The following is a 16,297-nucleotide window of genomic DNA, read 5'->3' on the forward strand; positions in this document are numbered from 1 at the left end:
GGTGGGGTATAGAGTGAGACAGACTGGGAACGGTGGGATATAGTGTGAGACAGACCGGGAATGGTGGGGTAGAGTGAGACAGACCGGGAATGGTGGGGTACAGAGTGAGACAGACTGGGAATGGTGGGGTACAAAGTGAGACAGACCGGGAATGGTGGGGTACAGAGCGAGACAGACCAGGAATGGTGGAGTACAAAGAGAGACAGGCTGGGAAAGTCTTGGATTTCAGCCTTGATCTGTGCTGAAATAGCCAATCTCAATTGGTGGGGATTGGTGAAGGTTCGGCAACTCCGCTCTGTTTTCCTGTGCTCAGGATGGGGGAATAAGACAGCCAACGGCTCCCATTCCATTTTCCTAACTGGTAACCCTGCTGAAACTGTGCCTGTATGAACGAGTGAGACTGAGCTTGGCACCGATACCCCTTTGGTGGAATAGCCCCCCCAACTCGCTATCTACACTTCTACTTGAGGAGAAAGCACCGCGAGATAGGTACGGGTGGGTGTCAGCTCCCATGGAAACAAACCCCAGTAAGTCAATGCCTTTAGGAGATGAGGGGGAAGAAAAGCAGTAAAAATTAGATGGAGAGAAAGGAAATATTTTTGCAATTTTATAATTTAACTTCAGTTATTGGAGTATGGGAAGAGCATGGAGCAGTGGGACTGGTTTTGGATTGCTCCGGCAAAGAGCTGATGTACAGGCGATGAATCAAATGGCCTCCTTCCTTCTATGGTTCAGCTCAATGACTGAGGGCCGGCAGGGCTAGCCATTTACATTTCTATGTTTTGTATTTGTACAAGGGCTGGGCATCAATTTCCTGCGAACAAGACCTGGGGAATTTCTCAAGAAATTCTCAATGCTGTCCACAGTAAACTCTGCTGAATCGGTTGTACTTTGACATGGGATTGTGCAAATTGCAAACTAGATGGAAGCTTTATTAACAAACCAATCACACAAGTCACTGACTCAACTTGTAAACTGATCCAACATAGTCATCACTATAATTCTAAAAACTAGAGAAAGCTGGGTTTTCTTCCATGCTATAAATCATTAAAACAAGGAATTGTACAAGGCTGATATTCACGTTAATAAGGGAGTTGCTTTACAAAAAAAAGTAAAGAATTTAACAGTACATTACTGATTTAACAGAGGTGGTCAGATTATTTTGGATCCGTTACATTGGAATCAGAGTTAAATGCTTGCAGCATTCAGACCACAGTTTCAATGACCTCACCGAGGTACCAAGCAGATACCGAGCCCTTTTCCAGAGGGCAGGAACATTCAGAATGATGTTATCCCCCCCCGGCCCCGCGTCGGCCCAGCATACTTGCTTGCAGCTTGCTGAAGAGCATCACTGGCAGAGGCTAAAAGCAGCTCACTGGCTTGGAAAGTGCATGGCAAGGAAAAATAACGGTGAGGGGAGAATAATAAAATGTTACAATAAAAAAGCAACACAAAAAGTGTCAGTGAACGTGTAGAGGGTCATACCTTATTGTAGTAACCGTACGTTATAGCATTGGGGTGAACCCCAGCTTTCTTCATCTCAAACAGAACTCGGACAGCTAGCACTGGCTGCCCATACTGCCCGCATAACTGCATCAGAACGCGGTAACACACCTAGAGTGGAAAACACAGCAAGAAATCTTTCAGGGAAATGCAGTGAAGAAATTACCTGAAATACATCCTCCCCCTCCCCCTCCCCCTCCCCCCGAGGTGCAAGGCACACCATGTAACACTGTCTGGCCAAAGGCTACATCACCTGAAGGTTTTGAAAGCTTAGTTTAATTACATGGACATCTGCTGGATATCACATGCGGTGAGAAACAACAGCACTGTATCTTAAGCAGAGTGTGGTGTCAATAGTAAATTCCAAAAATACTTGAGAATTGTAGATTGTCTAATATTGGATTCAGTGAGTCAAAATTGAGAGAGCTGCTCATGTAATCCTGCTCTGTCTAGTGTGTCTTTAGCATACTTTATCTTCGGCATGTAATTTATAAATATATGGTCATGATAAAGCAACCTATTTATCTTAGGCATTGAATTTATTTAGGGCAGGATGACAGGAAATTTGAAACTTGCAGGAGCTGTATTTCTCACTACTGGAACAAGTGGGCCCAAGGCATCCCTCTGCGCCAGTGTGCTTGTATCATGCATTTAGCAACCTACAGCAAGAGGTACTTAATTTGATGGCAGATTTCAAGATCCATGAAAATGTGGGACAGTTTTGCTGTTGTTTCTATGGGTGAAAAGCCAGTTATATCAGGGAGTGAAACTGACAGTCGCAAAATCATTGGCCCAGAAATTCGGGTCTCCACGGGTGAGTACGCACGGGGTACTCACCCGTAGGCCCAATGGAAGTGCCGGTTTCCTGCATGCGCGGGAAACCGGCACTTCCGTTCCTCTGATCGAAGAGGTTCAGAGGTCGAACGCGTGAGTGGGAGAGGCTGCGCATGCGCATCAAACTTAGGGTTTATTTTATACACAGGTTTTCCCGGGAGGGTAAGCCTGCAGAAGTTAGAAATATAAAAAGCAGGCGTAAGGCCTGCTTTTTACAAGGTAAGTGGTGAATTAATTAAAATTAAAACATTTTTTCCACAGGTTTATTATTTTTAAATACTTTAAAGCAAGGTAAGTTTATTTTTAGCCCTGTTAGAAAATAAAATTATTTTTTTCAAAAATTTAAATTATTGTTTAAAAGTTATTTCATGTAACTTATTGTTTATTTTAAAAATGTGATTTAAAAAAAAAAATTATTTGAAGATTTAGTGCTATTTTGGGGCCATAGTATTTATAAGTTTTGACAGCACTCTGTCAGACTTATGAATGGAGCATTCCCTGCTCCGATTGGCTCCCCATGGCCCACATGATCCCAGGGGACGCATCGAACCAACTGCGCCCCTGGGATACGCAAGCACTGCGCGCCGGCAGCTGGACCAGGCCCCGGATCGGAATTCCACGGGGGCCCAGCGCTCAACGGCCGGCACGCAAGGTAAGTGCAGGTCAGGGGCTTGCACCCGCGGGAAGCCCCCGACCCGAATTTCTGGGCCATTGTCTGCCAGTGAGAGCACTCCCCTTCGAATCGAAGAGTGTGAGCACAGTACCAGGTACCAGCTCATATCATTCAGGATCACAAACCAAACACTCGGGATAAGGGAGACAAAAACCAAGGAGTGCAGGGAATGTGTTAGATGCCCCATAACCATTTAAATCAATGGGAGGGAAAAAACTGATTTAAAGTTACACTAAAATTTAATTGGGGTTACTTTGGCAGGGGGAAAACAGAAACAAAACAAGCAGCACTTCTCTGCTAAGTGCGTTCTTTAATATAACTTTCTCCCTTCCCACTGAATTACACAGTAATAGTGAAGCTGTCGTTTGCCACCATGGTGCACGTCAGTATTGCATACCTCATCTGGTGGCTCCAACTTCTTGACCTGCATCTTTCTCAGCACATCGTAAGCGGTCCGAAGAGCCCTGACCTTCGAATGGCAAACCTTCACGTAACCAGGAAGGCAGATGAACCAGAGACCATAGCAGTGACGCACGAGACACTTTGACCACATCTGAGGAATTGATGAATAACGTTTCGCAATTTTTTGAGCTGATTTTATCTCCTGAAATGCAACAGAATATAACGAATAAGATTTTGTTAAATGAAATGTATAAGTCATGTATGTATACAAGGTGTTCAAAATTTTAATGCTGTTACTTTAAGTTGTAAGTATCACTCTCCTTATACATAGATGGCATAAAATGCATGGACATCAGACTTTACTCAATCATTCACACATTTCCACTCTAACAATACTATCCATTCATATATTTCCTCTCTGACAATAATACCCAATCATTCACATACTCCCATTGTACCTACAGTAAATCCTTCATTGTACAACGCCTAATTATTCACACACTGTACGCAGGTTTATTCAGAATACAAACATTAGTCACATAGTACCTGCTTAGTTCTTCTGCCCATTGGTGCTGGACTGTTGGGACAACTATTTTTTGACGTTAACCTGCTGGCTGGAGTCTTTAATAAACCCACTGGCCTGTCAAATAGCTCTGGTGTCAGCACAGGGAAACCAATGTAACTGAAAGAACAGGATCAGGTCGGGATTAACACAATGCTAACATATAGCAAACATAGTCAATAATGTACATGTGATTAATTAACACATCTTTAATTAAAGCATATTATGCAGAATAAAATGGTTTTAACTGAACATATACCTAACCCACTATTAACATTAGCAATAAAAAGAAAAACAGCAAATACTGGAAATACACAACAGGTTTGTCAGCATCTGCAAGAAAAAAAGACAGATTAACATTTCAGGTGGAATACGTACTGAGAAAAGGAGAGAGAAAATGCTGGCAGCACTCAGCAGATCAGGCAGCGTCACTGGAACGAACAGAGGAGTTAATGCTTCGTCAGAACCCCAATGGGTACACAGACAAAATGTTACCTCCTCTGTTCCCTCCAGATACTGCCTGACCTGCTGAGTGTTTCCAATATTTTTGGATTTTAGAAACATAGAAAATAGGAGGAGTAGGCCATTCGGCCCCTTGAGCCTGCTCTGCCATTCAATGAGATCATGGCTGATCGTCCAAATTCAGTACCCTGTTCCTGCCTGCTCTCCGTATCCCTTGATCCCTTTAGCCTTAAGAAATATATCCAACTCCTTCTTGAATATATTTAATGAATTGGCCTCTACTGCCTTCTTTGGTCGAGAATTCCACAGGTTCACCACTCTCTGGGTGAAGAAATTCCTCCTCATCTGTCCTAAATGGCTTACCCCTTATCCTTAGACTGTGACCCCTGGTTCTGGACTCCCCGACCATTGGGAACATCCTTCCAGCATCTAGTCTGTCTAGTCCTGTTAGAATTTTATAAGTTTCGATGAGATCCCCTCTCATTCTTCTAAATTCCAGCGAGTACAAGCCCAATCGACCCAATCTCTCCTCATAAGTCGTTCCTGCCAGCCCAGGTATCAGCCTGGTGAATCTTCGCTGCACTCCTTCCATGGCAAGAACGTCCTTCCTCAGATAAGGCGACCAAAACTGCACACAATACTCCAGATGTGGTCTCACCAAGGCCCTGTACAACTGCAGCAAGACATCCTTGTTCCTATACTCAAACCCTCTCGCTACGAAGACCAACATACCATTTGCCTTCTTAACCGCCTGCTGCACCTGCATGCTTACCTTCAGCGACTGGTGCACAAGGACGCTCAGGTCTCGTTGCACTTCCCCTTCTCCCAATCTATTGCCATTCAGATAATAATCTGCCTTCCTGTTTTTCTTCCAGATTTGCAGAATCTGCAGTTAGTTCTTTAGTTTCGGAGAAAGGGTCTTTTATCTTTTAGATGTTGATACACCTGCTGTGGTATTTCCAACATCCCAGTTTCCTGTCCTCAGCCAAGGCAATTGTTGGGACTATAATTGCCTCAGTGTTCCAAGTTAGGCAGAAGAGAAACAAATATTAGCTCGGGTTGTCACCTAGATTGCCACACAGTGGGCATTGGGTGAGCACTAGATGCCCCTCCTTGCAACAGCTGAACCATGAAACATGGCTACTTGGGTGAGCTATTGGAGGGCACCCAGTCCCTTTGGAACCACATCTATGCAAGAAGGCAACACTTTCAGAAGACAGTTTCATTTTATTTTTAAATCTTGTGTTTGCAAGTTGATATGCAGATTTTCTTCATTAATAAAATTGAAATATTGAAAACCTGTTTCCAAAGCAAAAAATAAAAGCAGAAAATTCATGCAAAGCATCTTTAAAAAAATACAGAAATAGCAACAGCTCTCTGAGGACCTCAGTTACATTCTCAGCACAAAAATAGATCTAATGAGATTGCATAAAAAATAATTGGTAGGAGGGGGTGATTATAAGGCAGCAGCATAATCATGATTCTCTAAATTACATAACAAACATGCTAATTTACAAAAATCATCCGAAACTAGTAATTAACTCTCAGCAATTAAATCGAAACCTAAAACCATACTTAAATGGTTTTAATGTTATGTCTGTGTGGAGAGGATGTTCTGATTTCACTCAGTTTTGTACATTCAGCATGTCCACATCACCATCCTAATGTGTGAAGATGTTCACAGAAGGATATTAATAATTTATTGAGAATAATCTATAGCTACATACACTCTATCCAGTGTACAAGCTTTTACAGTTATCCCAAAAAGATAGTGAATTAAAAAATGTTGAGGTTCTATGCATTTTGCTTTAAAAAAAAAAAATAGAAAATAATTTGTGCGCCGCTCGTATATTTCAAAACCCAGAGATCTTGTGATTACCCCCCACGCCCTAACCTTGCAGGTGAAAGTGTGATTGGATGCATACCTATACTGAAGCGGATACTCTTCTCCATTAGGCAGGCTTGGGAGTTCAGGAGGCGTTATGAAAACTGTATGTTCACTTCTGTGAGACTCGTCCAATTCTATGAGACGCAAGTCATCTGGGCGCTCTGCATCCAACTGGATTAGTTCAAAAGGCAGGATTACGATCACATACCATACAATTTTCAGAAGCAGATCCCCTGCATATTACCATATATAGATATTGACATTGGTAGGAATTGATGAGAGGGGGGATAATGAAACAAGGGCTGCAAATGGAGCACAACGTGTCCCCTCTCAGTTTGCTCATGTCATGCATCTTGTGTGGCCAAGATAACAGACCGGAAATCCACTCTCACAACTTCTCCTAATTCTAGCTGAATACTAAGATGTTCAAGAGAACAACCTAGAGTGAGTCTGTAGATAGAAGTGCCCATCAGCTGCTTGATAGCTCTTCACAATGCAACAGCTGAAATCAGTACCGCACTGTATAGAGAACTACTTACCTCACCCTATCCTGGCCATGTGTGTTACAGGAACACGAGCCCCCTCTGCCATTTTGTTAGTCATGACAGTACATTGTTTTTAAATCCCAATTCCCTGTCCTTTTTCCATTTTCCTTAATAGCTTTGCTTCCCAATTGCATTTATGGCCTTGTGTTGCTGTCTACGCCATTTCCTCATAATCCTTTGTGTGAAGAAGCTTTTCCTGTATTCACTTTTCACTGGCTTAGCTCAAATCCTCAGACTGTGTCCCCTTGTTCTGGATTCTCCTACAAGAGGGAACACTCATTCCCCATCTACCCTGTCAGTTCCCTTTATTATTTTAAAACATTCATATCAGATCCAGAGAATATAACCCAAATGCATCCATTCTCTCATCACAGCTCAGTCCCTTCGCCTCAGGTATCATGCTGATGAACTGTTGCTGGTCTTTCTCCAAGGCCCTTGGGTATAACGTGGAATAGCTTTTAACGCAGGAAATACTATCACCATATCCAAGCATTCCATTACCATTTTGTTACAGCAATAGGCAGAATGGAAGAATATATTGGAGTCTCTCCCATACCTCAGAACTGAGGCCATATCCCTCTACACTGTTATAAAGTAGTTCATTAATTTTTTTGACTTGTTTTGCATTCAGCACACAATGCATCAGTCTAATGCGTCAGATTAGCTTATGGTCTTCTGAGTTTATAATTGTGTTTGGAACACAGGAATGTACAAAACCACAAACACCATTATGCTCTTTCTTGCAATTAGCTTCTAGAATTTGTAATCAGGTTATGCATTTTGTCAGCACATTAGGTCAGCAGTTATCTACATTGGCATGTGTGTGTGCATGTATGTAACAATAATGATCTCTTTCAACATGACTGCCCACTTTAGAGAGAACGTCAAAATTGAGCACTTCCAAGTCTTAAGAGTAGCCCAATGGCTAAACTGGTAATGTCAAGTCTCACTCTCAACTAGGACGACCGAGTTTGATCCCAGCTTCAATATCAACCCCCTTTATGGGCATTCTTACTTAAATAAAGCATGTGTATCCAGATTGGCATGAGAATTTCCCTGTCATTACTTGGAAATCTAAGAAAGGGACCTTCCCGCTGCATTGTGGGATTGGTATTTCTCCGGCTCTGTGAAAGGAGCCACTGAGTATCGCCAAGTGCTCAATGTAATGCCCTTTCTATACTTATGTCACTGGAATGAGGCAACCCCAAACTAACTCGACTTGGTCATTTAAGAGCGAGTCCTCCATTTAATTTCTTAGAAATGGAATCCAATCCATTCCAGGGGAGAACAATGCTCTAATGCTTCACCATCCGGTCTCCGATAACCATTCTGTTTTGTGTACATTACGCCAGCTAGGACCTACCTTCCCATTAACACTATTGGCACCATTTAAACCACATCATATATTGAGTTTTACTGTACTGCCAAGAAACTTCAAGAAGCACACCCATCCATCGGTGTTTTTTATGGTGATATATTTTACTTTCTCCCATCTCACTGTGATCTCTCCGCACCAAGCACTATTCAGGAGACGGAGCTTGTGCCAAAGCAGCTCAGTTATAAGCTGCTAGGAGTACACAAAGCAAATGTGCAGTAATCTTCGCCCACTGCACCTGACCGCCACTTGACACCTCCTGCTCAAATGGCATGGCTGAATACCGGACAGCTGCTCATCTCCTTGCTCTCCACTTGCTCCATTTCCCTATTGGTGGCTGTTCATCAAGTCAAAATGCACCTGTCCTCTGGAGCCATCTGCCTAATTCACTCTTTCACCACCTCCCTCCATTCCTTTTGAAAACATTCTCAAAACCCTTCTGATCAGATTGCACCTTAACTCTTGCCATTCAACCTCCTCTTGTTTGCTGTCGTAGCCAAGATCAAGAAATGGCCATGTTGGAAATTAAGGCGGTTGGTCTGCAACCTGCCATGCTGCCAACAATCCCTCAATCAACTACAAAGAATCAATTCAACATTCTTGTAATTTTTCCGGTATTACTGCTTATTTATTTTTTGAATATAGTTTTTAAAATGATGCTGGGTAGACTTTCCTGGGAGGGCTTAATTCCCTCTGCATCATGAGGGAGAAGATTTAATGTCATAGCTGAAGCAACCTCTCGGATTAATGAGTATATCTCCACTGAGATTACTTCCTTTGTGCAGTTGGCCTCAATAACTACGACAGGCTAATTCCTCCAATGCCATTAGAACACATTGTTCAGCCAAAAATATTCCTCACTAAATATCAAGTGAAAGACAGAAGAAAAAGATATTTAAGTTCATCACATTTATTTGTATCGTCTTAATTTTCAGAAAAGGGTTCTTGATGATGACAGAGTTTAATTAAAATAATAAATACAAAAACACTACCACAAACAATATTCGATGCAAAAAATGGCAAATAACTTGTGTCATTTAAGCATCGTATCAATGTTCCTGTGTAGAATTGTACGTGATTTTTTATTTAGTTAAACAATACAAAGTGCACAATTTCTCCAGCCAGATTGCAGAGGTCATCAGAGAACTAAAGAGCTGACATGCCAGATTTCCAGGGTGGAAAAGATCCATTGCGTGAAAAGGTTAAATGAATACTTTGTCTCAAGAGAAGACTGGGAAAAAAAGCTTCAAAAGCTTGTGGATGAGGAAGTAGAGATCTGCATTAAAGAAACAGTTTGTAATGATCTGAGGATTGATCGACAAATAACCAGGATTAGACATTGTGCATCCCAGAATACTAAGTGAGTAGTGAAGGATCTAACCACGAATTTTCAAAATTCATTAAAACAGGGCTGACCAAAGGATTGGACCAAGGCAAATGTTCCACCTCTGTTCAAACAGGGGAGAGGGCAAGTCAGACAGCCAACAACCAGCGCATTGGGAGGAATGCAGCAGGCTACAGGAACACACACACAGGCCCAGAAATGAGCAGATAAGTGGCAGACACAGTTTAATAAAGGTGGTAGAGAAAAGGCAGGGAATTATAGACTGGTAAGCTTGACATCGGTAGTGGGGAAAATGCTAGAGTCCATTATAAAAGATGTAATAGCAGAGCACTTGGAAAACAGTGACAGGATCGGACAAAGTCAACATGGATTTACAAAAGGTAAATCATGCTTGACTAATCTACTGGAATTTTTTGAGGATGTAACTGGTAGAATAGATAAGGGAGAACCAGTGGATGTGGTGTATTTGGACTTTCAGAAGGCTTTTGATAAGGTCCCGCATAAGAGATTAGCGTGCAAAATTAAGGCACATGGGATTGGGGGCAAGGTATTGACTTGGATAGAGAACTGGTTGGCGGACAGAAAGCAAAGAGTTGGAATAAATGGGTCGTTTTCCGAGTGGCAGGTAGTGACCAGTGGGGTACCGCAAGGATCGGTCCTAAGACCCCAGCTGTTCACAATATATATTAATGATCTGGACGAGGGAATTGGATGCAATATCTCCAAATTTGCAGACGACACAAAGCTGGGTGGGAGGGTATGCTGTGAGGAGGATGTCGTGAAACTCCAGTACGATTTGGACAGGTTGGGTGATTGGGCAGAAACATGGCAAATGCACTATAATGTGGATAAATGTGAGGTTATCCACTTTGTTGGCAAAAACAGGAAGGCAGATTATTATTTGAATGGCAATAGATTGGGAGAAGGGGAAGTGCAAAGAGACCTGGGTGCTCTTGTGCACCAGTCGCTGAAGGTAAGCATGCAGGTGCAGCAGGCGGTTAAGAAGGCAAATGGTATGTTGGCCTTCGTAGCAAGAGGGTTCGAGTACAAGAACAAGGATGTCTTGCTGCAGTTGTACAGGGCCTTGGTGAGACCGCACCTTGAGTATTGTGTGCAGTTTTGGTCGCCTTACCTGAGGAAGGACGTTCTTGCCATGGAAGGAGTGCAGCGAAAATTCATCAGGCTGATACCTGGGATGGCAGGAATGACGTACGAGGAGAGATTGTGTCGATTGGGCTTATACTCATTGGGGTTTAGAAGATTGAGAGGGGATCTCATCGAAACCTATAAAATTCTGTCAGGCCTGGACAGACTAGATGCAGGAAGGATGTTTCTGATGGCCGGGGAGTCCAGAACCAGGGGTCATAGTCTAAGGATAAGGGGTAAGCCATTTAGGACTGAAATGAGGAGGAATTTCTTCACCCAGAGAGTGGTGAACCTGTGGAATTCTCTGCCACAGAGGGCTGTGGAGGCCAGTTCATTAAGTATATTCAAGAAAGAGTTGGATATATTTCTTAAGGCTAAAGGGATCAAGGGATGTGGGGAGAAAGCAGGGACAGGGTACTGAATTTGGATGATCAGCCATGATCTCATCGAATGGCGGAGCAGGCTCGAAGGGCCGAATGGCCTACTCCTGCTCCTTTCTTCTATGTTTCTATGTAAAACATAAGACAACATTTCAGCAACAATAGAGAATGAAAGTATACCGTAAATGGTAAATTTCTCAATGCAGTGCAGGAACGAAGGGAATTAGATATGAAGAAACACAGGCGGAAAAATTTGGTATTGACTATTTTGGGGCGCCAACGAGTGCCCGGCGACAGCGAAATTCAGTTTTAGCGCCCCAAGAGGGAGGTGGAGCTAATTCACGCACTCCACTTCCTTCTTAGAGTGCTAAATCCGAATATCGGGGTGGTGCGTTCTGCAGCGCTACACACTGGGCCATGTAGCGCTGCCGTGTGGAAGGGCTCTTCCCCTCATTAAAGAGGAGGGCCCAAGCCCACAACTCTGTGGGGCCTTACCTGGACCACCAGGGAGCAGGGTGCTGTGCCATGCCAGTAGCCCGGCACACAAGAGGAATGCCGGGCTGCCAGAACGCAGCACGGACCCTGCATTAGAGGACGCAACAAGTAAGTTGGCCAATTATTTGCCCCCCGCCCGCTACCCCCTTTACTTAGTGCCCCGTGAGCCTCCTGCCGCTCCGTTCCCACCCCCTGAATCGGTCGCTGTCATCGCCCAGTGTAGATTCAGGGGGCACGGGGCAATAATACATAAATAGCCATTACAAAAAGTAAATGGATTTAGGGACTTATAATAAGAGAGACTGAATACAAAAGCGAAGATATCTTGATGAAGGGTACAATTCTAAAGGAGGTGCATGAACAGAGAGATCACAGAATCACAGAAAAACCCCCACAGTGCAGATAGAGGCCGTTTCGGCCCATCGAGCCTGCACCGACACATATCCCACCCGATCCCCGTAACCCCTACACCAACACATATCCCTCCCTATCCCCGTAACCCCACGTATTTAATCCCCCTAACACTAAGGGTCAATTTATCATAGCCAATCATCCTAACCCGCACATCTTTGGACTGTGGGAGGAAACCGGAGCACCCGGAGGAAACCCACGCAAACACGTTGAGAAAGTGGTTAAAAAAGCATACGGGTTCCTGGGCTTCATAAATAGTGTCATAATAAATAGAGGCATAGAGTACAAAAGCAAGGAAGTTATGATGAACCTTTAAAAAACACTGGTTCTGCCTCAACTGGAGTATTGTTTCCAATTCTGGGCACCGCACTTTAGGAAAGACGTGAAGGCCTTAGAGAGGGTACAGAAAAGATTTACGAGAATGGTTCCAGGGATGAGCGACTTCAGTTGCGTGGATAGACGAGAGAAGCTGGGGTTGTTCTCCTTGGAGCAGAGAAATTTGAGAGGAGATCTGATAGAGATGTTCAACATCATGATGGGTCTAGACAGAGTAGTTAGAGAGAAACTGTTCCCATTGGTGGAAGAGTCGAGAACCAGGGGACACATGTTTAAGGTGATTGGCAAAAGAACTAAAGGGGACATGAGGAAAACTTTTTTACTCAGCAAGTGGTTAGGATCTGGAATGCTCTGCCTGAAAGGGTGGTGGAGGCAGACTCAATCGTGGCTTTCAAAACGGAATTGGATAAGCACCTGAAGGAAAAACATTTGCAGGGCTACAGGGAAAGGGCGGGGGAGTGGGACTAGTTGAAGTGCTCTTGCAGAGAGCCGGCACGGGCTCAACAGGCTGAATGGCCTGCTTGTGCGCTGTAACCATTCTATGAAAATGATGATCAGGCTGTATCTGAAATAGTGTACACTATAGGAAGAATATAATAGCGTTGGAGAAGTTGCAACACAGATTCACTAGAAATGAGGAGGTCCGAGATACAAAGAAAGGGTACAGCAACTCGGGCTATATTCTCTCGCACTGAAGACTGCGGAGGGACTTGAAAGGAGTGTTCGAGAAGACAAAAGGAATAGCAAGGTAAATAAATTGCTAGCTAAATTAAAGACAAGTGGCCATGATGTCAAGGTGAACACTAGATAAATAAAGGGGGATATTAGAAGATTTTTTTTTAAAGCAGTTATTAGAATGGGACATACATTGCTACAAGTGGTGATTAATTGATTACAGCATTTAGAAAGGCACTGAATCATTCCTTAAAGAATATCAAAGGATATATGAAAAAAAAAAATAGGGAAATGGAATAGATTGCAGAAAAAGCAGAAAGCAAATTAAACTCAATGTAGGCTAGAAGAGCAGAATAGCCCCCACCCAGAGTCAAATTTCTACGTCTCCAAGTACTGGCCTGGTTCCCTTTTTCCTCAGATGTTCTCCTGCTGTCTGTTAAGAAACACCAGACCTTTACTCATCAACTCTCTCTTTTCTCTCTCTTCCCCCTCTCCACCTCCATCTCCAGTGATAGGATTGGCAAGATCTGAAAGTTACCATGTCTACGGTGGCATGTATGAAGCTTCATAAAAAACCATTCCGTGGACATAACGCTGCTGAATCTTGCTCCACCCAAATCACTGCTAATTTACCAGGATGTGCACCTCATTTTGGGGAAGCAGGCAAACTGGAAAACAGCACCGTCAGGAATGCAGATAACAGCATGTCTGACATTGTAATTATAGGTGGCAGCGAGAGAAAGCGGTTATTTAGATTTTTTTTGTCCTCAGTAGTAATACTGTCAACAGAATGAGGATTTTTAGTTTTCAGGCAGGCAGGTTCAGTCCCTAAAGCAAACTCTGCAGAATATTCCACAGGAACCTCTGTACTATCATGGCCGCTAGCTCTGCAGTACATTTTTAATGTTGTTGTTCCTACACAAGCATTAACAACATTTATTATAAATGATTATATATCAGTAATTTGTAGCCATACAGTGGATCAATCCCGATGCTACTGATTCCTCCATTCACGAACATGGTTAAATGTTTCACAAAAAAGCTGCACTTATAAAACCATATATCAAAGGGGCTGCAGACCTTTTGAAAGCAAACAGAGGGGCAGACTTGTTTAATAGTTATGAGGTGCCCAAATGATATTCATCTCATATATGTCACAGGAAACTCCGCAGTGAGCATTCCAATACAGCGCCTCATCCATGTGTTAAGCAGCCACAACATATGTTTTTGCTTAAGGCCAGCTGAAGAAATAAAAGCACAGATATCCACTTGGCTGCTCTGTCTTAATTCTTTCATACTTACAAATTGACTAAACAGATTTTATGTTCATTGGGCTGGTTTGTCGGGGTAAAGCATAATTTCGAGCCAGGTCACTGGTTTCTAATACAGTTCTCTGTAGACAATGAAAACCATCTAATAAATCTTGCCCTCGACAGAGAAGAAAGCTTGGCTCCAACACAGCAAGTGCTCATTAAGAGAATAAAAGTCCACAAACTGACTGGAGTGCAATAATGCTCCACTGTAAAACATGTCCGGATATTAGAAAGTGAGCCACTTTATTTTTGGCATCAATACTTGACTAAATGTGCTTTCATAGCTAAAATGGATATAGGGCACAAGGGAATGCTTATGAAATTGCTGAATTTTTAAAACATCCAAGAAGCTTTTATTGGGAAGAGACGAGTGCAGAGGTCATTAGAGGTCACTGGCAATAATCCTCTACATTCAGAGAATGGCAGGTGACCTACTTTTCCCCTTCAATCTCGCCCGAGGCGAAGAAAAGCTGGAGAGAGAGCGCGCAAGCTTGAGCACTTCATGCAAGGTATAGCTTTCCAATTAAATTTAGCATTTCACTAGTGCAACTCCAAATTTATTAGCAAAGTTTCCTGACCTGTTGGTTAACTGGCACAACCAGCCTTTGGGCAGGAGAGTGTGTGTGTGTATGTATAGGGTGTACAACGCGGCAATCAGATGTACAGGAAAATAAACTGAGTGACACCATCCAAAATGTTTCTTTTTATAGAAGATGGGAGAATGCTATTTTTGGAATATTATTTTTCTCCCCTTGATAATTAACAACCCACTAACATATCCATACATTTTAAAGCTGTACATTCCTGTGACTAGAGTAGCAGGTCATTGAGAATGGAGAATAATATATTCTCCTGTTTTTCATTAAGAGAGGAATTTCTGGGCCCAGACATCTCCTGAACACAGCAAACAATCAGGAATTTTAGGCTCAGTGCATGAGGTGGTTTACATCCAAAACCTATAGAGTGAGATGAAGTAGGGTGGGAGGGGGCTTGTGTGGAGCATAAACATTGGCATAGACCAGTTGGGTTGAATAGCCTGTTTCTGTGCTTTACATTCTATGTAATCCTATCACTGATGAGTTTGTGCATCCTAATATTTGGAACAGAACCAGCATTTACATGGTGCATAAGCACAACTAAAAAGAAAATGCTCAATTTGAACCAAGTCTGCAGTGCTGTAACTATTAGTGCTGCATACACGTCAACAGTATGTGATGGAGTTACTAATCCAGTGGTGAGCATTCCAAGTCAAGAGAGTGTGATGGAAACTCACCTAGATAGGTGCCGTCACACAACTCGGCACCCTCCAGGACAAAGCAGTTGGCTTGATCAGCACCCCATGTCACTGAACTTAATACCCACCCTGCCCATCACCAGCGCACTGTGGCTGCAAACAACAAACAAGGGTCTCATCTAATAAGCAGAAAATGTTTTGGTAAACTCGTTCTTAGAGCAAGAGAGAGCATTTTGGACAGGAAATATTCCCCTTTATACCGTAGCCAAAATTTTAGTTAATTTAATTTGAAAAGCAAATTGTAAAGAAAATGTAGAAATATACTTATTGCTGGTAATGTGGCAGGTGGTAAGATGCCAGGGGTCTGCCAGACAGGCAGTTATAGTGGGATGGGCAATATATTGATGAGGAACTTTGCCATTGGAGGAGAGAAAGAGCGGGGAAGAAAGGAGGTCAACTTCAGGTGTTTTGATGCTTCTTCAGCAGTGGCTCAAGAATAACAGAAACAGAGTTCTGGGAAGAGGTCAAACATTCACTCTTTTAGCTTTGGGAAACTGTATGGTGTTGGGGGTGACTTCAAGAAAAGAGTGCAAGAAAACAGGGAACATGTACTAATTGCAAGATGAAAACTTAAAAAAGTAAAATGTGGAGGAAACAGTGCATTAGTTGCATATGTCAAGACTTTGCTTATGTCTCTTGTAACATGGTGGAATAACTG

At 42.9% G+C, this 16,297-nt stretch overlaps 1 protein-coding gene across 1 annotated transcript in view; it reads right to left on the reverse strand.

Moving 5' to 3' along the window:
- Positions 1-1,417: 1,417 nt before the first annotated feature.
- Positions 1,418-16,297, reverse strand: part of LOC147081079 (C-myc promoter-binding protein-like) — a 59,611-nt gene continuing 44,731 nt past the window's right edge. The window contains exons 13-16 of the mRNA XM_085980958.1: positions 6,362-6,495; positions 3,959-4,094; positions 3,408-3,614; positions 1,418-1,614 (exon numbers count right to left, since the gene is read on the reverse strand). Coding sequence (XP_085837084.1) covers positions 1,480-1,614; positions 3,408-3,614; positions 3,959-4,094; positions 6,362-6,495 — 612 coding nt within the window. The 3' untranslated portion in view covers positions 1,418-1,479. The remainder of the gene's footprint in view (positions 1,615-3,407; positions 3,615-3,958; positions 4,095-6,361; positions 6,496-16,297) is intronic.

This window comes from Somniosus microcephalus, unplaced genomic scaffold, assembly GCF_052327205.1.
Source record: "Somniosus microcephalus isolate GS21.2 unplaced genomic scaffold, FLI_Smic_1.0 scaffold796, whole genome shotgun sequence".
Classification (NCBI taxonomy): Eukaryota; Metazoa; Chordata; class Chondrichthyes; order Squaliformes; family Somniosidae; genus Somniosus; species Somniosus microcephalus.